At 39.8% G+C, this 25,088-nt stretch overlaps 2 protein-coding genes across 2 annotated transcripts; both read right to left on the bottom strand.

Annotated features, from left to right (window-relative positions):
- Positions 1-2,934: 2,934 nt before the first annotated feature.
- On the bottom strand, positions 2,935-6,877 carry rerglb (RERG/RAS-like b). Its single transcript, XM_030766843.1, has 5 exons — positions 6,826-6,877; positions 5,755-5,811; positions 4,976-5,049; positions 4,207-4,355; positions 2,935-3,220 (listed from the first exon to the last, which is right to left on the bottom strand). Exons 1-5 carry the CDS (start codon positions 6,875-6,877, stop codon positions 2,935-2,937), a joined length of 618 nt encoding a protein of 205 aa, XP_030622703.1.
- A 5,129-nt stretch (positions 6,878-12,006) lies between these two features.
- trim66 (tripartite motif containing 66) lies at positions 12,007-22,641 on the bottom strand. The gene is made up of 15 exons (XM_030765142.1): positions 22,633-22,641; positions 21,745-21,916; positions 20,198-20,327; positions 19,684-19,800; positions 19,234-19,348; positions 18,843-18,989; positions 18,402-18,519; positions 17,556-18,235; positions 15,782-15,988; positions 14,318-14,479; positions 13,519-14,210; positions 13,288-13,408; positions 13,050-13,124; positions 12,632-12,784; positions 12,007-12,240 (listed from the first exon to the last, which is right to left on the bottom strand). Exons 1-15 carry the CDS (start codon positions 22,639-22,641, stop codon positions 12,007-12,009), a joined length of 3,132 nt encoding a protein of 1,043 aa, XP_030621002.1.
- Positions 22,642-25,088: the final 2,447 nt, after the last annotated feature.

The following is a 25,088-nucleotide window of genomic DNA, read 5'->3' as shown; positions in this document are numbered from 1 at the left end:
CTAGCTGAGATCGATACTATTTGTTAGCAAGTTAGCCAAAATTTTCTCATTATGTGAAGGTTGGAAGTTAGCAACACTCACCTGCCAAAAGCAAAAATCCAAAAGAATCCATGTCAAGAATATATTTTATATAATTTAAGCACGACATTGTATTGAAACACATAAAAGCAACTAATTAACTAGACACCTGTTATATTAAGACATGACATTTTAAGTTATTTTGCTATCTTTTAGTTTATGCAAATAGCCCTGAGGCTCAGGTATGTGTTGCCATGACAACACCATACGTTAACAAACTAGCTTAACATTTTCATAATTTATATCAAGCTTACAAGTAATGTTACAATACCTTTTCTGATAGACATACTTTTACCGCCCATTAATAAGTAGAGACTGCCCAGATGTGGCTGTCCGAAAGCAGCAAGTCACTGAACACAGGCATTTTAGATGCAACGCTGCGACACTTTGCAAACTTTTCTCCCTCGAGGAAAGGAGCTCGCAACTACGGTAGCCGGAAAGGGACTTGTTCAGTTGTCATAAAGGAAACAAAGGAAAATGTCCCTCAATTTTTGTTGTATTTGAAAAACACAACGGGCAAGAATTCCCATTCACAAAAATGATATTGTTATAGCATGTATTGCTCCGTAATATAAATTGTATCCCACATAGTAGTTCGCAAGAAAACAGAATGTCCCAGCAAAATTACGAAACTGAAATACATATCTAGACGTACAAGTCATATTTCCTGTAAAATATGACAATCTAGGTAGCAGGTGTTGTTGTGCGCCATTGAATTTGCTGTAATAATTCAAACTTGGCTTTTGTTTGTTGGTTTGTTGGTTGTTCTCCTTTCACTGCATTTAGTTATAATGCACCACCTTACTGGTGTCACCTTTTGCTCTGCTGAGGATGTGTTCCACTAGTTTTTCAAAAATCAGTGGGGCTTATGAACACTTAAAATGACTTCTTTTACTTCGTTCTGAAGGTTTAATTTGGCCTTGTGGTAACTCATCGGCATGTGGTTATTTTTGCGTTTAGGCCTATTTACTTTGCTCAGGAGTAGTCTGTGTACTGTTTTACTTTTCGCGTCTTGGTAAATTTGTAATGGTAAATGTATACACCCCTCTTCAATGCAGCAACTTCATATTTTCATATTTCAAAGTTACCATCCAGTGCACTAAAAGCTATAACGACGGTTATTCAGGCCTATATGGTTAAATCTAGGGACTGGACTGATGTAACATGCTGAAAACTGATTTCGAAACACAAAGATACGAGATTCATGTACCTTGATTTGTCGTACTACATCAGCTTCAAATGTTTGTGTGTGACATTCATATTTCAGTGCGTATAAGTCTCCATCTAGTGGAATATTACAGCACTACAAGATATTTTTCGAAGGTACCTAGTGTCCCTAGCCTACACGTCGAATTACGAGAGGGAAATGGATCACCTAGATAATATTGTAAAATAACTAAAAAAAACATGCTTTCTGTTAACAGAATTTAACAGGACATTAGTTTAAAAGGTATCAAATATTATAGTGGATACGGACATAAATGTATTTAAATCATAAGGTATGCAATTTTGTTGGATATTGTTTGTTAAAAGTATCATCCTTTTTAATAGTTCCACCAATTTTTAGTTGGGGTGGGCGGGGTAGATACAGTTCAAGGCAACAACCCAGGTACTTTTCATTTGAATGTATCTGTCGTGAAAGTGGTTGTTAGTTATATGTGTATTCACAAACATTTGACCACATTTTCAGAAATAACTTACAAAGCGAAATAATGAATGTGTTAGTCTCCAAACACTGATGTATAATTCCATGTATGCAGTAAATAATGGCAAGGTAATCAAAACTAATAAACTTAATATCAGAGTAAATAAACACTGACAGCATTAAATCACTCTGTGTTTAATCATGCTGGAGATTTGTTTCTAAAATAATAACAGTACACATCTACATGTGGTACATGACATTTTTGCAATCCATAACTGCTGGTTTATTATGGCTTTTTTTTTGTTTGTTTGTTTGTTTTTTTTGCCAGTACTGTGCTCTTCTTACAACAAGTGAAAATCAGAGAGGTACAGCAGAATAAAACACAGATTTAATTGAAGTCCTTTGCCATAAGCTGTTACTTGAAAATAATTTTACCCATATTTGTCAACTCATTACTGCAGCCAAGGCAGAAAGATGAAAGTTAGCCTCTGTTGTGTATTTCTTGATGTAAACTCACAGAATTAGGATTTTAAAGAGAGAGAGGAATACTCAAAGTACTTTGAAGTGAAAAGATATACCTCACAGTCTTAAAATATTTTCAGACACATTTGCATTCAAATTAAAGGTACTCACATGCTAGAATAGGAAAGAATATGAGCAGTTATGCTCTGATTTTGACATGCTTAAGACAGTGTTTGTATGGTAGTCTTGTATTTACATACACCCAGAAGGAAGAGAGAAAATGAAAATGTTATTTGAATAGGACATTTCTTCCTGCATAATAGAACCAGAATAAAATGCCGGTCTCAGGCATTGCATCCATGTATTTTAAGGACATTTTACAATGCATCTGGTACTGCACTCTTTAAGACACACAGTTCCTGATTCTGCTGCTGCAGTAAAGGAAATGGAGTCTGGGTAGTTATTGGGTTTCAGACGTGGTATCGACTGAAGCTCCTTTTTGTATCAACACCACAGTAATAATGCGATAGCGCCACAGTATTCTGCTATACAGCAGTGCTGTACTTTTTCATATTATCCCTTTTCACATCTGGGCTGGTTTAGTACTTTTTTAAAATATATATATATGAATGCTGGCCATACTTAGAGAAATATCCCCAAAAACAGCAGCAAATGTAAATGGATGGCTGGTTTAAGTTGATTATTTAAGTGAGGCCAACACATTCTCAGGGACTGGTCCCACCTCTCATTCAAACGGACTTCCTCCTCTTACCAAAGACATTGTTGATGAGCTTAGCCATGGACTTGGAACCGCTGTATCGCCTTCGGTCCGCCCTGTACTTCACATAGTCCATCACATGGCGAATGAGTTTCGTAAATAGGTTGGAAATCTCCAAGTAGTTTTCTGCAGCAGAAACCTCCTGGAAGAGACATTTGTTCTCAATGGCCAAACAGCGACCTTCCTCCTCACTCACCTGACGACTGTGGCACAGGTCTTGCTTGTTCCCCACAAGGCAAATGGGTATGTCCACCTCTCTGTTCAAATCAAATGAAATTCATTCATTTATTTCTGACATAAAAAATTGCTGATGTTGTTTTCACTGTAGCTGAAGTGTCCCTACCCTCACTTGAAGGGCAGTGATTACACGGAGTATAACGTATGCGTTATCTGGTTGCTGATTTAGAAGTGCATTGTTTGTTACTTGTAAAAACCCACAGACATTGTCGCAATATAGAAACTGCTATGATTAAGGATGGACTGCATCAGGAATTCACATTATCATTATAATGGAACTGCAACAATAATAAACTCTAACATACACAGACACACAAATACAAGCACAGTGAGTGTTGATAATAGACCACCACTGGAGAAAAAAGATGATGTGATGACACACAGAGAGCTTTTAGTGGAAAAAGATGCTGAAAAACAGTGTTTTTGGGGGTTCTTTTTCTCAACTGTATTGTTAAGTGTCTAACTACTGGGAACAAGTTGGAGAGAACACATTAGATTCAGCTGAGCCCTGGCCCCTCACGTGATCTCATTTGCCAAGTGTGAGAGTTTTAATGGGCTTCAGTTGCCTGGCTTCACACTCTCACCACCATTGTCTGCAAATCCTTTTTAAGTGACAAATGTTCAGCTGACACACAACCCCTTGCCTACATGTTGAAATGCTTGACTTCTTTGTATGGAGGAGAAAAGTGTATACATTTGACTCAGCTGTACTTAAAGAAAAATGATTTTCCCTAAAGAAGCTATCATGCACTTTGAGCCTATGTTTAATTCATTTTACCTGTCTTGAATTGGGATTGTATTTGTTTTTGAAGGGGGTTTTGTAAAATTGCCTGACTGAAAACTTAATTTGGTGGAATTTTGTAATGATGCAATTTCCAGTGTGCTGCATAGATTCATGAGTATAGCAATCCGTCCCAGTCCCCCCAAATGGTATCCATTAATTCATCAAAGCCTGGTCTCCCGATTGCAGCCAATCCTGAGGTCATTAGGTCACAGTGTGACTCACCCCTTGCAGGTCTCTCTGCGGCTCTCTTTGATCTGGTGCAGGATGTTTTTGGCGTTGAGGAAGGACATGCGGTCGCTGATGGTGTACACCACCACAAAGCCATCAGCCCACTCCACCGGCTCCTCCAGGATACATCTGCTCCCTCTGCTCTGAAAGGGGGCATGGGATTCGCATGAAAACAACAGTTTCCCAGAAGGCCCACGTGACAGGATAGACACTGAATCTGTTCTAATTACAATTCCCTCCCAGCACAATGTTATATAGGTAAACAAAGGAGAGGAACCAATGGACATGTTCGTGTGATGAAAGACCTTCTTGAGCTTGAGAAATGTGATTGTCACTTAAGTCAACAGAGCTGTTTCTTTTCAATGGACTGTCCTTGAACAAAGTGCATGAACAAACAACATCAACAAGAAAACATTGGAACATATGGTTCTTCTACTAAATACCTAATACAGTGGTATAAAAGTCTGAAGACTGGATCACTCACATCCCATAACCTGGTCTTTTGCAAATCATAAAGAACAAAAAGCATTTGAGGTAAAAAGGTCCCAGATGCAGGAGTCATGAGCAGTGACTGTTCAACAGCACAGCTCAGTTTTCAAAGCCAGGGAGAGTTGTTCATTGTACATACTGTGCTTCAGGGAGAGCTCATAAATCTCATTAGGACACAGCATACTTTATTCCATATGGAAGCATCTCTGAGAATATTGCCTTATAACTGTAAGAGTAGGCATGGCCTCTCAGATACCTCGATGTAAACACATACCTGTGAACACGGATCAAAGACTTCCAAGTTCAACTGTCTTCCATCGATGGAAAGCCTTTTACGGTATAAGGAGTCTGTAACAAACAAGTTGAAAGAGATGCTTGGTATTACGACAAACACATGTTCCGGGAATAATCTGGCCAACAAAATAAGAGGATATTTCAATGTAAATAAAAAAATCAAAGACTTCATCTGAAAGCGGAGTAAGCCCGGCAATGCGATACACATGTAGCTGTAATAGGGGGCGATGATTACGATAAGCCTCAAAAATTCCAGGCATGGATATTGTGTCAGAGCAGACAAGTTGGGAATTAGACATAAGTGGTGAGACTGGATATCATATGGCTGAGTTTGCATATGACAAAACAAAAGACCACTGTATGCACACGAGACAAGTGAATAACAAATGGCTTTAGTTCATTGCTTGACCAGGACATGATATATTCCAACCATTTTGTTTCCCTTTTTGAGTTGATGTTTATATCAAGTCCAAACGCTGCAATCAGCTTAACAAGTACATGCATGTGTCTGTTTTGGTTTTTTTTTTTTAATTGTAAAAAAAAGGAGGCCCCAGTGTACAAAGACTGCTGTCCTGTTCAAATCTCTTGTAGATACAGACTATAATAACATTCTGTGCTTTGAGTTAAGACGGTTGGCATAATGCCAGATGCCATTTCTGCAAGAAGATAAAACAGTCAGAGATGAACAAGTGTGACATATGAGAAAGATTTAGGCTATATCACCACCATCTCATTTAATGAGTGAAAGACTGTACTCACTGGTATCAGAGGCATATTCCCCTATGAATCTCTTTGTGAGGAATCTCACCAAAACCGCTACGAAGAGCATAAAAGGGAGGAGAAGAACATTAGAAATAATCAACAAACATCTTAAACAGCGAACAAAGCTGTAAAAGACTTGTAAAAATATGGAGAGTAATACAGGAGTGCAAAGAGGTCATGATCAAAAAGCCGAATGGCTTTGTAGTGAACGCTGGTGTATACTGGGCACAGTAAGCAGTTACATTTATGGATTTTTATGGCTATCATACCGTAAACAGACTGCCTGGTCTATATTAAATTTTTGGGCTATGAAGCCATCTTGGCTCATTCTCTCACTGAAGTGAGAGCTTGAGTGTCCACATACAAGTAGACACTTTGTGAACTCTGTTTCTTTTTTCTTTTCTTTTTTTTTTGCTTGCTTTCATTTCATTTCCCTTTTGAAATTAGAATAAAGCCACGATGCTGTGTCTTTCCTGCTCTTGCATACTCAAATCTGCCCAAATCCACCCATCATGTCTACCATCTCTCTCTCATCCTGCACGTCGCTTTCATCATCGCTCTCGAGAGGTGTTTGTCCACTATTACATCATTTGTGCTCTTAGGAGACCCTGGATAATTATTTTCCGGTTATTTAATCATCATCTGGACAGGTACGCAGCCTGGGGGCCTGAGTGTCCCTACGCTGTGGAGAAGCAAAATAAGCTCCCATCAGTTTTTGCAATTACTTGGATGTCACACCCATCAATTTTAATTTCCCCTTTGGATGATTTGAATAACAGTGACCTCTTTCCAGGACCAAAAAATCATGCTCCAAAAAACACAAAGTGCTTTCTCAGCATGTGCATGGAGCAGAAATGATTCTTCTATGCATTGTGTAAACCCAAAACACACTAATGTACAGAAACACTGGAGCACAACAGAGAACAAGCCTGGATCTCACAAAAGCACAAAACAATGTAACAGACAGTTCACACACTGAATAATTTTGATTTTGAATTTGATTTAATGAATGCTTAAAGTTTGTTCTTATGCTGTCAAAAAGTTTCGGTGTGACAGCAGAGTGCTCACCTGATTTACCGGCTCCCTCGCTTCCCAGCAGGGCCAGCTTGATGTCATTCATGATGAAGATCTGAAGGAGAGCTGCTGGCTGGACCGTGCGAATGCCTCCTAGCTCTGAGTTCTACAAAGCTTGAGTGTACCAGCTACTGCACTGCTGAGACGCTGTTCAGCTACTAAACATCAGCCAGGGAGGAATGAGAAACCAAACTGCCCTGTCTCAACCACTCTTTCACACACACACACACACACTCTCTCTCTCATCTCCCCACCCACTGAATATGAGAAGTTTCTAGCTTGGTTTTGAAGTAGTTGTTTCATTATGGAGTGCTATGAGAGCTTCAGCTTTTGAAGACGGCGGTTTAAGTTTACAAAAGAAATCTCACTCTGAATGATCGACAAAGTCATTTTGTACTAATTTTGGATTAAAGAAAAAAAGTTCATGAAATACAGTTCAAACACTGTCACAGCATGTGTGTTCAAATTACTTAATAATGTGAGATTTTGTTTTGTTTTCGAGTTGTTTTGCTTTGTTTTTGTGTTGTTTTGTTTTGTTTTGCTCTGTTTTGTTCTGTTTTGTTTTGCTTTGTTTTGTTTTGTTTTGTTACCATGACATCCAGATCAATGTCACCAGGATTCATTTTCAACCACTATGCTTTGCTGTGGACAGAAAAAAAAATACCACAGCATTCTTTCTCTTGGTTATCCATAATATCTCTCAAACCATTTCTCATGTGTAGACCAAAAATGCAAGTCATTTGTCTTGTCATGACGATACAGCTTATATCACTGTTGTTCAACCACAGGTTTGGACACAAGTGCTTGCAGTCCATCACTGTGGTGTCAGATGACACTCTCTAACATCTAAAGACATTTAACATTACGGATATGTCTCAAGTATTAAGGCTAATGTGTGAGCTCCAAACAGTATGGCAGACCATGCCAATATCGCATATTTGGTCTAATTTGATTGCAAGGATCAACTCATCTCAAAAAAAGAGTACAACAATCATTTTTCTCTCTTTTCTGTTACAGTTCCAAAAGAGCAGCAAGTCATTCAATCATCCAAAGTTCAATTTCATGGACTGATTCACTGGTCAGAAAGTCATTTTTTTTCCCATAGACAGCCCTTTTCTGTCTCTATCCCTTCGTTCATCAGCATCAGAGTTCATTGGGCTCTCCTATTATTATCTTGTTATGTTTCATTTTATTTCTGTCGACAGAGGACTTACAGACCTTTCGGGGGGGGGGGGGGGGGGGGGTGGTGCGCTCAAGTGTTCCCAGCACCAAAAAATACAGTTCATATGTGGCGGCTTGTGAATGACAGAAATTTCATTATTTTCAGTATTGTGCAGATAAAATTGCAGCTTCAGAGAAGCATTTATCAGGACTTCATTAAGGTCTTCAAAAGTAAACATACAGCGACAACCTCATTTTTGTCTCAGACTGGTGAAATTACTATTATTATCTTTTAATTCTTTATTATATTAAATCAGAGAGCGATTTTGATAACTCAAATTGTGAGACGCTAATGCGTTAGTTTAGAATGACTGTTAAAGATGCAGTGTCTCTAATTGAACGACATGATAAAAATACGTACTCTTGCCTTTTGGGCACCGCTGTTAAAGATGTGCTGTTGTAACAGGAAGTGTGTACAACTGCAGAATATAGAGTCACCAGAACAGAAGTAAGAAAATATGTTTGTGTGCTGAGAAACATACTGTAGCCAGCTCACAAGTTTGTTTAAAAATGGTTGTGTTTTCTCATCAAAATGCCTTCCGTTCTGAAGGTATTCAGACTGGAGTGAGAAAACATTAAAATTCGGAGATATATGGCTTCCTTTCAGAACCATAGTAAATGAGCTGTCACAAAGTAAAAGAGGGAAAGAACGAGGTCAACTTCACTTAGCGAGTAAAAAGATTTAAATGCTGCCAGCAGCGTTATTACATCATGTCTGTTTTTAAGACAGCTCTGTGAGGCTACATCTTTATCCTTCATCTTCGAGCAGGCAATCAGAGGTTTAATCCTCCAGGTACTGGGGAATTATCCCAGACCATGGGCTGATCTGATTTAAGTGTCGTCAGAAGGCTGTCAGTAGAGATGAGTCAAGAAGTGTCTGGACCGAGACTTATAGTCTTTCTGTTGTGAAACAAGATTTTCAGAGAAATGTCTCTGGCATGAAAAAAAAATCTCTATCCTTTTGCTTAGTATTAGCAGCCTGAATGATTTACATTATTGGATTTTTGGAAATGAATAAAAAGGCTGGAAAGTATTTCATTTTGAGGTCCAGGAAGACCCGTGCCTAAATTGGACCCAAATTCTTAACTGCTTGTTTTTTTATTATCTTTGCCAAAAGTGCCACATTGTAAATGTTTGAAAGCATGTGCAATTCCCCCACAATTTTAAAAGATTTATTGGCATCCCAGGGATGAAATTTCAAGACCAAATTTAGGCATTGCCATAATTATTGTTAAAAATAATGTCTGAGCAAGGCTGTAAACACAATAAACACATAAAAAAAGAAACACCTTGCCAAAAAATGAAGATATGCTTAATTAAAACTGTAAATTATATGAAAATTACATGCTGCAACACGGAGCACAATTTGGTACATTAAGATGATTGATTCACTCATACTACTTTGATCGGCAGTTATGGAATCAAGAGCTTACAAATTCAGGTATTGAGGGAAAAAGTCAATATTTTAATCTCTCCCAACCTCACAGTAAAGTCTGATGTAAAAGAAACTGATGTCACCAGGAACCTTTCTAAATATCAAATGAAAGTAAGAAACACCCTATACTAATTTACCAAAGCCAGCAGAGATGTCCACCAAATCATTTTCTCTTGTAATGAAATTCTGCAGGGCCCCTTTTTGGACTGTTGCCCCTGAGCTGGGCTATGGCCAGGCTGGAGACAGGATCATGCTTTATTAGTCTGCCGGGCCTCCCTTTTATACCTCAAGATTATCCAGTGTGTCTCCATTCTGCAGGCTGAGCTTCTATTGAGTGGGATGCAGCAGTTCATCGACTCACCACTTAAAAAAATAATGTCATGTTCTCGATACCAGCCAACACAAATACACTGGCTCTGTTATTCCTGTGCCTTAGTGCAACATGTCAATGTGGAATATTTTAGAGGCTGACATGAGGGTTTAATCAGTGATTGCCAGGTAATTGAATTAGGTAATTGGTTGGAACTGGCTAGACGTTTAGAAAGAGGCCAGCGTTCATACATTACACACTAACCTCTAGCACACACTCATCAGGGCTCTATGAATCACCGCTAATGAAAAATTAGCTTCAAAGTGAATGATTTAAAAGGCTCTGAACCAACTTACCATGCTATAGCTCATTAAGGAAAAAAACAACAGTCTCAAAAATGGAATAAAAAGTCTTATACAAGCAAAGACTCAGGACCATCCATTAATTTTGAGTGTGAGTAATATAAAAAATCATGTGATCAGCATGAAATTGACAATAATTCAAACATTATCTTCTCTCAACTGTCCAGTAGAGTAAGAAGTCAAAGGTGAAGCATGCTGAGGAATGAACTTGTTCGACATAAATTCTGAAGATATCTTTCATATCACCACATTTGGAAAAGCTGACATAACTGCAAACCCTATCACCCTTATCCTTGTCAAGCCAAAAGCATGCAAGCAAATGAATCGAACTGAGCACGTGAAGAATGAAGACTGGCACTAAACTGCTCCAAACCACAGTCTTGCTCTATAAACAGCTCTGTAAAGAGAGCTTATCTCTCCTGTCTTTCTAATGAACATTTTATATTACAACACAGAATACAGTAAAGCAGATACGATGCCAACATGTCATGAGATAGCTATCAGATGGTGAATTCAATGAAAATGAACTCTCAATAAAGAGGGAAAAAAAATTCTATTGTTTATAGCTGTAGCATTGTGTTATTGTTTTTTGGCTGTTTTACACTACATGTCTAAACATATTTTCTCTGTCTGCTGGGTTTCTTCCATGTCTTATTGAACTTCTTAAAGGTGCAGCCCTAACTATGTTAGCATTGTCTCTAACACTCTCCATTAATGACAGTGCATTAACACCACAGGTATCGTAAGAGGGTACTCTTGAATCCTCTTTCTAGCTCTTTTGTCCCTAGGTTCCTTACAACATACTAATTATTTGAATTACCCAGTCCAAGAAAAGGATGGATGGGTACTCAAAAACTACAGGACTGACGTTGCTTGTGATAACTGATCAAAAGGGAACATTAATAAATGGCATCAGGTTCACTGGAAAAGCAAGATGAATTTATTGAAACAACAATCCATATGCTTAATTGTATTCCTCAGTCCAAAAAAACATTTCAAAAACCCCACCAATTACATAGCAGTGCAAAAGAAATGAACATTACTCTAATCAGTAATCTCAGCAGATAAAGACAGCAGGATATATTATAAAGTTATTGAATTCCTTGTCACATCACCCTTGAATTATCTACTTAAACAGTTCATCTCATAACTACTGTATAGTAACACTGTATATATGCAAACGTAGATCATGAGAGTGACCTAACAACAACTTACATTCACTTTCATGTAAAACAGGCATATATGCTTACTATGTTACTTTGCTTAACCTGATATGTCCCATAACATTTAATAAGAACACTGTTCTTCTCAGAGCTAAGTAAGTAGCTCCCTCTACAGGCCAAAAAAGTCATCACAAAAAAGATGCTTCAGGATAAACTTCGCATTTAAGATATAAAAAAAGACAAAAAATGATGTATAATACAACATTACATATAAAACTTGCAAGTTATAATACACTATGTATAAAAATGTATAGGTTGGATATGAATGTACAATGTTGCAATTGTTCATCTTTGTTTAACTGCAATCACCATCAGCCATAAGAGACAAATGAAATTTTACTATATATGAATATTTTACCAGTGTTTGTTGAATTTTACATGCTAGTGAAGAGTATAATTGAAATAGAAATAAAACAGATTACAAATGGATCAGATTTAGGTTTAGAGCACAGCAGCAATTTATTATTACATTTAACAACAAAACTGTCCTGCACAAATAGTAAGAAGAAGGATATATCACACGAAAGCCTCAAAAAGATTATCTACAACCTCTTAAAAAGAATGTAGCTGTCTTTCTGGGGGGACCCAGAACTCTGTGATGGTTATAAAACCTAGCTTGCTTGCTTAAGACTGGTGCTTTCTCCAGTTGAGGGAGTGTCTCCTCTTTCTTTTCCTGTGGCTCTGCTCTCTCCTCTCAGGCCAGGGGAAGCCCGTCTCACCTGGCCTGTCCATCTCATCGCACTCCTCACTGTCCGAGTCCTGCCCTGCAGAGAAGCCGAGCTCTGGGAATACCTCTCTCAGTTTGGATCTGAAGAATGCCTCCAAACTCCGCCCCGCCTGAGCCACCTCTGAGTCTGACTGTAGACCACACAAGGAGAGCAGCAACACTTAAATTCCTGAACACCGTGAAACCAGGAACATTATCCTAAATAAACTTTACAGAGTAATGAGACAAATTCACCAGGTCTTACTGCATTACAAGTTTATGACTAAGATTTAAAATATAAACTCAAATAAAACTGAGATCAACCTCAAATCACTCATCTTATCCACTTTCAAAAATGCATTCTGAGAATGCATTTATAGTGTGAGTCAATAATGGGCTAAGATGGAGATTATAAAAGATAATACAATATGAAAAGATGCGGTAATATAGATCTAATATATCATGCATCTTCATGACCTAAATGCAAATAAAAGCTATTTTTAGTCGAATAAAAGAAACAGGATATGAAAAGACATTACTCACATAATTGAATTTTGCACAGTTCCTGAACATCAGTAGGATATCAGCCACAAACTGCTCCGGTGAGTTATAGTGAGAATGGCTGTTTTTACTGAGTTTACTCCGAATGACTGATAGGTCCATGGGCTTTTTAATTATCTGATAATAGTGACGGGCCTACAAACAAAACACAAACAATAGGTTTATACCATATATACCATTAATAAAAATATTTCAGAGCCATAATGCAATGTAATGTTTGTATATGGCTAAAACACCTTAGCAGGAAACTGAATGAAAATTTATGTTTAATCTTTAATTTGTCTCTTAGCTGGTTTGTAAGATTTAAAATGAGATCAGTACATAATGCATAAATGTATTTTAAGTGAAAGGTATCTAGCTTTGCTGAGCCCTGCTCCTTTGAGAAGAGTGTTACACCCACCAGTGGACTGACAGGCTCATGGAAGGGTGCACTGAGGATGTTGCTGTAGATGAACAGAGTAAGTTTCTCACACTTCTGCAGGGAGAACAACATTATGACTCAATCAGATATTGTTTTATTTATTGCAAACAGGATGTTTAGTTCTACCGGAAATAAAGTAGTATATGTTTCACACCAGTGTTTACTGCTTCTGTGTATTTAGCATCTCTAAATAAGACAAGTAAAAGAGTCCACTTACTCTCCGGTCACAGGCGGACAATCCATAGGATGCTGTATTTGTGGACAGCTGGTCACTCTCACAGTCATACTCTACCTCTGGCTGCTCAACATCCCTGCACAGGGTGCAGACCCAGTCACCTCTGCAGGGATCGGAAGAGACAGTGTGAGACAGTTTGAGGGAGAGACAGAGGCATGACAGAGACAACTGAGAACAGCTGTTATGGCGTGGAGGCATGGAGTGGAGGCTTACGTGGGGAAGTTTTGGAGAGCAGGCACATGACAGGACAGATGGTAAACTTTAGGGCAGCGATCACAGCACAGAAGCTCTCCACCAATAAGACACACAGCACAGAAATCCTCATTTTCCATCTCCACAGCCTCAGCTAAAGGCTGATCTGTCGCAGCATTCTCACAAACAGCTTCCGTAGCAGAAACTGCAGGTAGGGACCTCTGATCCGGCTCCCATTTGCTCCCTGGGTCAAGACGGATAGTAACCTCAGCCGTGGAATCTGCCTCTGACACCAGATCTGCCTCTGAATCGGCAGACTGAGCACCCTGCTCTGACTCCGAATCAGAGTCACCTTCTGCTTGTGGTTCTGACTCAAAACTTTGAAGGTCTGATTCCTGCTGGAACACAGATTCCAAATCTATTTCTGAGCCTGGGTCGACCTCTGTTGTGACCAGGGAATCAGATGCTGGTACTGATCTGGGTTCAGATGAGGGTTCCTGGTCAGATGTGTGTGGTAATTCAGGATCAGTGTCTTCAGGATCAGGGGATGGAGCAAGTGACGTAGACTCTATGCTATAACTCTCCTGCTCTGAGGAGATGGGGACCTCCAGGGAAGCAGGTGACGTGCTGTGGTCCATGTGCTCTAATGGAAGCTGTTGTAATGGTGAGAAGATGTCCTCATCCTCCCGTATCATGTCCTCACCAGACATTCTCTAAAAGAAATATTATGAAGCATCAAGATTCAGAACAGTGCTCTTCAAACAGTGACTGCTGAGTCAGATGCAAAAGCTGTTTGTTGACCCTGGAAGACGCATGGTACCTCAGTTATATGGCCCCTCTCAAGCTCCTTTAAGACTGTCCCCTCAAATTTCAGCCCAGGATCCGTGGGAGGCTGTATCTGGGACGGAAATCTGGACCCAAGGATCTTCAGTCGCTCCAGACACACTACTGGAACCTTAGAGCTTACAGGAGCCTTTGAAACCTCCCTGGCATTGCAGAAAAAAAGACACAGACAAACTGATCCAACTGTTTTTGTGTGTCGGTATTTGTAAAGTGGAGACATTTTATACAATCTAATACCTGGTCTTTCTAGAGGTCTTGTATTTTTTTCTATGTTTAGATGCAGTATCCTCACAGGGATATATGTGGGAACTCTCTGAAGAAGAAAAAAATTGATCAATACTTGGGGTTAGAGTTTGTAATAGGATTGGAAAATTGAGGCAGAAGATTAAATCCTCATGTTTTGCCATACAATCTAGTTATGAAAGACTTATTACAAAGAAGTGCTACAAACACACACACACACACACACACACAGTACCACTTGAACCGTCAATGGCAACACACCATGGTTAGTGTAAGTTCTGTAGGAGCCTCTAGCACAGGTACTGTGTACAAGTCACCAAAACATTACTTTATTGAACATCAGTTAGCTAATCACACTTCTAAAGTGACAGTAAATCCAGATGTATGTACATTGTACCTGGCTCTGTTTTGTATGTTGTCAAAGAGGACAGTTGTGGAGTATGTGGCCAGCTCATAGGATGCAGTGCTTGGTTCCCCACTTGAACTGACTGAGTCTTTTTTCCTTTAGGACTGGTACAGTCCTGCTGAGAGAGAGAGAGAGAGAGAGAGACAGAGACAGAGAGAGAGAGAGAGAGAGAGAGGGAGAACATCAGGGACTTTAGAAAAGCCTTGATGAGGTTCATGACTTCTGAGAAACCTTGTCAAAACAGTGTGATAGACAGGTATATAGATTATCAAATCACTCAATAACCTACATGTGAATATGCCTGATATTAATAATAGGGCATCTGCTTCTAACTTGCAAAAAACAGCTAGATGTTTAATGACCTGTTTCCAAGACAACAGTTATCTCTTTTGATGCAGATGCTTTGTTCTGTCCTTTATAGGCAACTAATTTTGCTATGTTTTTAAAAATACATTGGCAGACTGTTTGCTAATGCCTCGCTTTTTAAAAATGAGCCAAATGATATCGTGTTTAAAAAAAACACTTTACAATAATAAAATCCATCAAAATCCACTGAAAAACTCAAATTTCCAGAGAATCTAATGGATGAGTTGGCATGATGAGTTTTGATGGCAATTCATATCAGAGGTACACCCATTTCAAAAAGATCAGATGCAAAAATATCTGTCAGCATTATGATGCGAGGTACTACATAACTTAAAGCACTGCCCTTATGGTTTGCCATATCTTTAACAGTGATTTGAGATGTCTCCCTGACACAGCACCTTCTATATATGCAGACCACAGATTTACCTGTTGTGCAGCATAATCTCCATCCTCGGCAGTTGTTGCTGGGCTGTAGGTAGCCCCAGTGAGTCTGTTCTTAGAACTGCTCTTGTGTGGTAAGGATAGTTCTGCTGAGCTGTTCTGGGACTTTGTCCTCCTCACTGGACCAGGCCTGCTCTGGGCATCATGACTACCATCTTGAGTCAGAGCGTGCATCTCCACCTCAGAGGATCTCTACCACAGGAAACAAATATTCAACACCAGCCTCAGTTGAAGCTCAACTTTGCAATTCAAGTCTGATGCTAAAACCATAGCAACAGTGACAACAGAGGAGGCAGAGGACAACAACCTTGAATGTGTCAGCATTGGAAATCATCTGAATTTCTTTTAGATAAAACAAAAGAATGGAAGCCCACACCTTGCACTGAAAGACAGTCACCCCGGTTCTGCACTGTGAAATAATTCTCCTGATACTGTGCAGTTTAGTCCCAGCATCAATTATCATACATTAATCCCACATCTAGGGCATGGAAGGCTTCTTTGAAAAAGCAGCATTAACACATCACAGATTAGACTCTCTCCTCCATGGCCTTTTCTTCCCTCTTCCCCTGTCATAATGTCACCAATGCGAGAAGTTTCTAGAAAGCCCATGTGAATGAATCTCTCTCTAACTAGTGCTGACAAATGTCAGACTTGGAGGCAGTAGCCTGTGTGTATGGAAACCCCTCCCCTCTCTCTCTCACTGTCTCTCTCTCTCTCTCTCTCTTTCTCTCCTTCTCTTTCTCTCTCTGTTAATTACCACAGCAGATTAAATAAAGTCACCTGCTATGAGCCTATGATGAGGGTCGAGGGTAAATCTAAATCAGTGAGTACTTGTGGATGCTGGTAAAAGGTATGAAATCTGGTAGAGGGAGAGAGGAAATCATGAGGGCTGTGAGAAGAGGAGCAGAAAAATGTAACTGCCAACTCTTTCAATTCCCTAAGCATCTCATTAATATCAGGTTAAGTAAATATGTGGCTGCACACAAGTGCTTTTTTCTCTTTTTCAAGTCAATGTTATGGGCAGAAGATGACAGATAAATAAATAAAGTATGTTGACTAATTTGCCTCCAGGGTAAAATTCTTGCAGGGGAACTGATTTTGATTGGTGTTTGTCCTACTGTGTTTACCCAAAAACTGACATCAAGAGATCTAATAATAACTGCTATTGTCTGCTTTGGTGTTCCGCCAATGCTCTAGTTTATGGACTGGAGGAAATTTGTTGAACATTTTGGATAATGGTAAAGTGTGAGCTCTTGTATGCTCCTTAATCCACACAACACACAATCACAATCTACTGTTTCCAAAGTTGCTCTCAACATCTCTTATCACTCCAAACACATTTTGTGCAAATAGAGATGCTACCCATGCTGACTCAATTTCCTCTCCTCAAATTAATTTTAATGGTGGGAGCACTGTTATGATGCAAGGTTTGCTATGGCTACTCATTCCAAGGGCCTTTATTTGAAATTAAATGCGACACACTCAAGACCAAAAACGGTATGACCTTTGAAATAAAATACTTTGTGCTCTGTGAAATCCCCAGGATACATGTCAACCATGCAGCTATGTGATCTTGTTGCTAGGCTCAGCATTAGTATCGAATTGTGGTGTAGGACACTTCAACTGTGTGGTGAAGGTGCAACATTCGCACGCTCTGATGAGAAATAGGCTTGATAGTTGTGGTAAGTGAGGTGACTGCTCTGAATAGGCATTGTTTTGTGAGACGTAAACACCTCTCTGGACAGGACAAAAAACTCACCCTGCTAAGCCCACAGTCTGCATGCAACTGTTCCACCAGTGCCAGCTGCATCTGAGCCTGTCGTTTAGTACCGAGCTCAACTGTACGGGTCTGCTCCCTGTTTGACGAGTTCTCCGCTTCTCTAGGTATCTGAGGTGAATGGGCCTGCATATGGGTTCCTGTCTGGGTCTGTTCAGGCATCTGCTCTCTGGTGCTCCCATTACCCTGAGGTAGCTCTGGGTTTTCAGGTACCCGCTCAAAGTCCTGTTGTCTGGCAGGAACTTGAGCAGATAGTTGCTCACCAGGGGCGCTGCTGGGGCTAAGCTGGATAGAACTGGTCACAGGGAGGTTGGTAACCTGTTGGAGACGCTGCCCTGTAGATGGAAGAAGCAGTGAAGGACCCTGTGGATCCCAACGCTTGTTCAGAGGTGGAGAGCCACAGCTGGTCTGGGAGCACCTGACTGAGCAATTCTGTTCCCGTAGAGGCTTGTCCAGCTGCACCGTAGGCAGGCCTTGTGTGGGAACACAGTGCAAGCAGCAGACCTGGGGCTGGCAGTAAGCCTGGAAAGCACAGCCCTGGTCCCGCATGGTGTGACACAGTGAAGGCAGGGATCTGCAGGTTACAGGCTGTGGTCTCAGGATACCAGGACGGCCAGCACCATCCGTGTATGCATGACCTCCCCCTGTCACACTTAGCTGGCCTGTAATTACAATAACATAGCATATAAAGTGTTTAACACAGTACAAAAACGTGAAAATTACATGCTTCAAATATTGCATAGTAGATAGAGGACAGGACAGCAGGGTAGCTGTTTAATTTGACAAAGAACTTGCAGAATCATTAGAAACAGAATCAGAATGGCTCACCAAGGTTTGAGATCTGTTTGGTCCAGAAGCTAGCATCCCAGTTGAACCTGATTTTCAGCGGAACCCATGAATCAGAATGAATCAGAGGCTCCAGCAGATGCTGCAACTGTAGAGCAATCTGCGAAAAAGGGATAGAAACATCAAACCTCATTATGACTTCACATAATGTAATTAATGCATGTAATTAATTTTCTCTGTCTATTACTTTCTTCAGAAACATTGGCTGAAGCTTGAGAAAGGAATATGAAAAAATAAATAAATATGAATGAATTTGTTTTTCAATCTTATATTGTTGTATATCTTGCATAAAAGGTCACTGACTCATGACCATATACGTATGAAAAAAGAGTACAAAGTGAAAGGTTTAACAGAAACACCTTAGTTTTGGCCTAAATCGAAAATCAAAGAAACTGCCATATCTTTAGGGCAAGAAAATCTTACCAGTTCCTTGCTGAAGAGCAGTGGGCTCCTCCTATGATGGGCTGTAGCCCAAGTAATGAAGTTCTGTATGTGGTCCAGCTGGCTACATAGTTCTATTGCCCCTTGCAGCTGTTCCTCCAGACGCTGTTTGAAACTGCTGGAGATACTCTGTGTATGAGCAGGAAAACAAGATGGGGTAATGGCCTGATAAAATGTAATCATCATTTAATCTGTCCTGAGATCCATAATTGCAGCTATCTGACATTTCTCTTTTCAGTCTCTTTCCTGTGTGAACCAGTATGATGACATTACACTTTGCACCTTCCTGATTTGGGGCACGTACGTTTATGGTCAGTTGGATGTTGGAGATGAATACTCTGGAAATGTTCAGACAGAGGGGGAGAGTAATTACCTCCAGTTGTTCTATTAATAGGTTGGCCCGTTTGTTAAGCTCGTTCATCATAATCATCTTTGCCATTTTAATCTGGTTCTCTGCCTTCCTCTGCGTGATCTTTACACCATGCAGCCTGGGAAATGGAAAGAAAATGAGATGACATTCTGATCGTTGACAGACCCAATGAGCATTAAAAAAAAAAAAAAACAAGATCTGATGTGACATGGATGTCTGCACATCTGGATGTCTAATGTGTTATGTTTATCGTATGGTGGAGTGATGGATTATGTCTACATCATTAAATTCACAAACAGCTTTTATGTGGTCCTCATAGCCTCCACTTTCCTTGAAGAAGGCAATCACTTGACTCGGTGTCGGCTTAAAGACTTGTTCCATGTTATCAGAAAAACATTTCTGCTTTACTGCACTGAGGGCTGAAAGCATGATGAAGTAGCTATGACATCTTACCTGCCCTGGATCTGCTTGGCTTGGTTCTCTACAGCAGACCTCTTCTCTTCCACTCTGGCCATCAGGTTCTCAAAAAGCCATGCCTGATCATGCAAAGCCTTCCCAACATGAACTAATCTGAGGACAAACAATTGCTACAGTCAAGACCATACAATACAGACCACTGAATAAACACATTTTTAAAACAACTCTGTTTTATAGAGTGTTATAATATGTATGGCAGAGGACTGTGAGAATGAGTTTTGGTTTTGGTCACCTTGTCTACTTTTTAATGTGATGTGTGACTTTCACACACAGTAAATGTACCACAAGCTCCTACAGTTTTCACCAACCAAGTGTCTTCAGCTGGTACTGCTGTGTGCATGTGTGTGTGTGTGTGTGTGTGTGTGTGTGTGCAAGTGTGTGTGTGTGTGTGAGTGTGTGTGTGTGTGTGTGTGTGTGTGTGTGTGTGTGTGTGTGTGTGTGTGTGCGTGCGTGTGTGTGCAGGCATTTCTGTGAGCATGTTCATGCTCACCTGTGGTCCTTGTGGGAGGACAGGTGACAGATGCTGCAGGCCATCAGGTCACATGTCTCACAAAACAGCTCCAGAGGCTCTTGCTTGTGGAGGGAACACATAACTGTACGCACGCAAGAACCAGAGCCTCCTTAAAAACACAACAAAGACCTGAACATTAATCACACCACCAAATGTGAACTTATGTCTCACAACCAGCATGCACACTTAGTGTTCAGTGCATAATATACTGTATGTGTAACAAATAACTGTAAAACAAAGAAAACAAAAGTATTGGAAAGAATCTATGATGTACATTAAGCCAAGGTTTATATGAGTGTACATTTTTTTTCAGAACATATTGGCTTCAAAAGAAACTCAGTGACTCATCAAGTGTTGACACCATTTATTTTTAGCAGCAAAAATGTACCATCATTAAAGGCTTGTAAATATTTTTGCTCTTACTCATGCACCACCGCTGTAAGAAACAAATCAGGCAAATTTGGAGCAGCACAGACCTTTGATCAATCAAGTGATGTTTTATCTAAAAACACTGCCAGATACGAGGAGGCCATGCTTAGACTGCTTTTGAAAAGTCAAACAAAGCCAAAGAAGTACACGATAAATAATGAAACAAATAGCACACAGGAGCAAATTACTTTCATGTGTGCATGCAAATCATCCATGCTTCTGAAATCCATTTCATAAATTAATTGCATAAACAAATTAAAAATAGGAAAGTTCTGATATAAAATGTGCAATATTTCTTACAAAATGAGGATTACAGTCATCATTTTGATCCAGATTTTAATGCAAAACTATGCATATGGATTATTTCTTTACAGGTTATCTTCAGTTGTGATCCTGAAGCCTGAGAAAGGTTATTCTGAGAATGCATCTCCAGGAGAGCTGAAGACTGTCAGCACCTGCCACACTGGATTTCTGTCCATCAGCGTTGCAGGCTGATGATGCACAGCTACATCAGTGAGTTCACACATCATACAGGGACTGGGAGCGTGAAAGAGACCACAGGCTCCAGCCCGACAGGTTCGCACAGCCTCACTGCACTCTGATGACTGACCACATCCTGCTTACAGGGCTGCTCTCTTTCACCCACATCTCATGACTCTCACACTATTGTTCTCAATAAGCTACACTTAATATAACTAAAGACAACCTAAACACCAACCCCTACACAATTAAACAATCCAAGAGTTGTAAATACCGTCCTCTGTGTTCTAGGAACAGAGTCTTAGCCAAAAGAATTTAGGGACTGGTCAAAACAGATTGCATTCGCAGAACAATGATCAGTTTCTGAAAGTAGGTCACATGAAAAATAAAACACTACAATACATCACAAGAATAATTATTCACATTACTTTTGACATGCATTATTCATTTGCTTCAGTCCCTGTGAGAGATTGTAAAAAAAAAAATAAGAAATAGAGACAGGCCCAGTAGTTTCCAAAAGCTAAGAGCATAAAATGCCAGGAGTTAAGTGCACTGGTATCAACAATTTCAAACAGAGATGAATGTGAACACAGCAAACATGAAAGAGCATTTCTTGCCTGTTTCAGAGGGCAGTGGAGGACTGCTGGTCCTCTGCTGGAGGTTCAGGTCAGCTGTGTGGGTGGAAGGTCTCTCGTGCTGGTGCATGTCAGTGCACTGAAAGCACAGCCACTTGTTGCAGAAGGTGCACAAGCTCTGAGCCACTCTGGGCTCTGGACACTCTGAACAACACTGTGAGAAATAAAACCACACATGTCACCGGATATCATACAAAACTGAAACAAAGTGTTGCTGTTTAAAGTCTGTTTGAGTGATTTTCAGACTTCAAAAGGAAGTTCTTTAAATGGCAGTACCAGCTATCAGTTCCTGTTAGTGGCTCTATAATATGTTAGATTTGCATTTTTTTTTCATGAACTTGATTGGTTTGCTTTTCTGTCAGTCACTGCTGACGGAGAAGGATCCTCCTGAGGAGGAAAAGTAAGTGGGGGTGTGGGTGTGTATGTTAGAAGCTTACCACAACAACTTAAGAAGAGATTACAGTGGGTCTAAAATAAACTGACATGATATTCACACCCCAGTAATTTAATTTGCTAAAAATGCAAATTGCTTTCAGATGAAAATGATATTGTCAAAATATGGATATTATCAAAACCAAAACAAGAGCTCATTTCATCTTTATGATAAAGACTGCATCATTTATCATAATCATAAACTGATTATAGCATTTCGTAATATCTTCATTCATCCCAAGACACAGTAAAAAACACACTTTAAACAAATAAACAAACAAAGCAAATAACAAGACACGCATCATTGCATGTGTTACAGTTTACTGCCTGTCTTGTATTCATTCCAAAGACAACTGCAAGCAAGACAGTTGAGTAAAAAAAAAAAAACGAGATCTCCTCTAAACCATCACACTGAATCATATTGCTAGAGCATGTTACCTTCTCCATGGCAGTGGGGGGAATCTGGGATGCTCTAAGCGATTGTTTCAGCTTGTCTCCAGCAGAGCAGCACTCTCAGCTGTGTGGCGCAGCGACAGCAATAGCACGCTGTGACTGCTTTACCTGCAGCAGGAAGTAGTGCACAGTGCAGAGTTAACCCCAGAGGGGAGGAGTTCAGTGTGAACCTCTCTGTAAATGTCCTTAGTCCTGAAAAATGTGCAGGACTTCACACAGGAACCATGAAGTGATGTAAAATTTACAAGCTTCCCTGCCACTGATAACCATTCGTTTTCTTAAATAAGCCTGCTCATAATAATTGGGAATTAGGGAGAGACGATAATTATTTTTTTCTAGGACAAAATATCCCCGGAAGCCCTTCCAAAATTGGAAGGCGAGGCCAAATGACCTACAATGTTAAAAAGAATTGTAAGCACTGCAAAGACAAGGGGACTGGGCTAAGGTAGGATGTAGAGCCCGTGCCCTCCTTCCACATCCCTGTATCAGCACTAGTAAGGGACAGGTCCCTGTGGACCCCCCCTCACTCTCATTGAGCATGCTAAACCAGGTCAGGCTCTGCTGAGGACCAGATGGGAGTAAGATTTACTCACACAATGCCTTTCAAAGTATGAAATCAATTAAGATCATATCACAGTTCTTATTGCCGGTGAATGCACTGCCTTAAGCTCAAAATGGTATTGGTCAGGAGATGCAAAACTGTCTTGCTGTAATGAAAAAAAAAAAGAATGTAGTAGAGAGGTGGAACAGCAGAGGCATGCAAGTAAACAAGCCAAACAAAAATAACATATCATCAGAGAGCAAAACCACTATGAAACCACGTCTACCACTGTGAGTCTGCCTGACAACAACCCCTGCAGCCTGACCTACAAATCTGACAACTCTCTCTTCCTCTAGTGCTTCACAGGGGAGCTAAAAACCATCTGATTCCCCATTGTGTTCTCACAGACCCACTTTAGAATACAATTAGTCTACCCTAGCACTAAGCTCTTGTTCAACAGACACGCCTGCATTTAAAACTGCTGTCTTTCCTTTCATGCCCTCCATTTAGCTTTTAGACCTAAGAGCTCTCCTGTGTGTCTCTGTCAAGTGTGGCTCTTCTTCTCTACTAAGTGAATCCAGCATGGGATATGTTGCAGGCTGACCGAGCAGAACATCTCCAGAGATGGCACATTAATTGAAACTCTAGTGCTGATTTCTCCCATGAACGAACACCTTACTAACATCCATTACCATCACAGTTCTGAAATCATGATGACTGAATATCAGATTCTCCAAAAGCACAATCATGTCTCCTTTCAATGTTCAGTTCTTGTGATTTTATACATCATAGATCTGTTGTTACTCATCACTTCTTGTACTGAGGTCAGCTTTTTTTGGGGGGGGTGGTTTTCAATGATACATAACATTAAGTCAAAAATATTAATAATTACTAGTTCACTTGGACCAACCAAAAGTCCAACAACTAAATACAGAGAGAGTACTTATAAATAATTGATAGGACAAAAGCCTTAGTTACATTACAAGATGGTAATGCATTTTTAAGAGTTATACAGTCATAACATTGTGGTTCTATGCTAGATTGTAAATTTGATTGGCAGCCACCCTCCCAGATTTGGATTTTGCTGTACCTCAGTCTAAGTTCTTGTGAACACTTCTCTATTCATAAGCTCCTGACAGAGCAGGAGTTATCCATACAACAACCTGCAGACACACCAGTGCCCATTTAACCAAACACTCCTCCTTCCTATACAAGAAGACTGCAACTCCTCTTAGTCATTTTCAACTTTCATTAAGGTCATTCAGGCGCAAGGGTAATGGTTAAGGAATGTCTGTGTAAAAGCAAGAACTTTTCATTTGAGGGTCACAGAGAAGTTTTTGAAGGTTTTCCATGGCAACACAACACTTATTTTGTTAATGTATAAAATAAAACATTTTATTTTTATTTATGTTATACTGTAATACTGCAGATGATGTAGCTACTTGATGAAATCAGAAATCTTAATGAAAAGTTGGGCAGAAAATGAGGAATTCTAAACACTGGTGTTTCATATAGGTAATTTATTTTCACCCACCTAACAATATTGTCAACGCGTAGTAAAAGTTTAACATGAGCGCGCGTTAATCCCCAGAGGTCGGTTATGTGCAACAATTAAATTGACATGCTTGTATTATTTCATCAGTTGAAGGCATCTATAGTCAGAGAAAATATTTCATATAATTAATTTACTGTAACTTCATTTTACTCGCATCTATGACAAATTTACCTATGACTGAAGGTTTGAGTATTCCATGTAAATTCAGTTTATTAGTGATGGTAAACTGCTTTAAATACAATTTCAGATATCACACTAATCATTTATACGCTGTTTATTATGGTTTATATTTAAAGGTTATATACACTCGGTCAAAAGAGTTTGTTTTTAGCTTGTAGGAAAACC

Source organism: Chanos chanos, chromosome 2, assembly GCF_902362185.1.
Source record: "Chanos chanos chromosome 2, fChaCha1.1, whole genome shotgun sequence".
Classification (NCBI taxonomy): Eukaryota; Metazoa; Chordata; class Actinopteri; order Gonorynchiformes; family Chanidae; genus Chanos; species Chanos chanos.
This window is presented reverse-complemented; position numbering and strand designations above follow the sequence as displayed.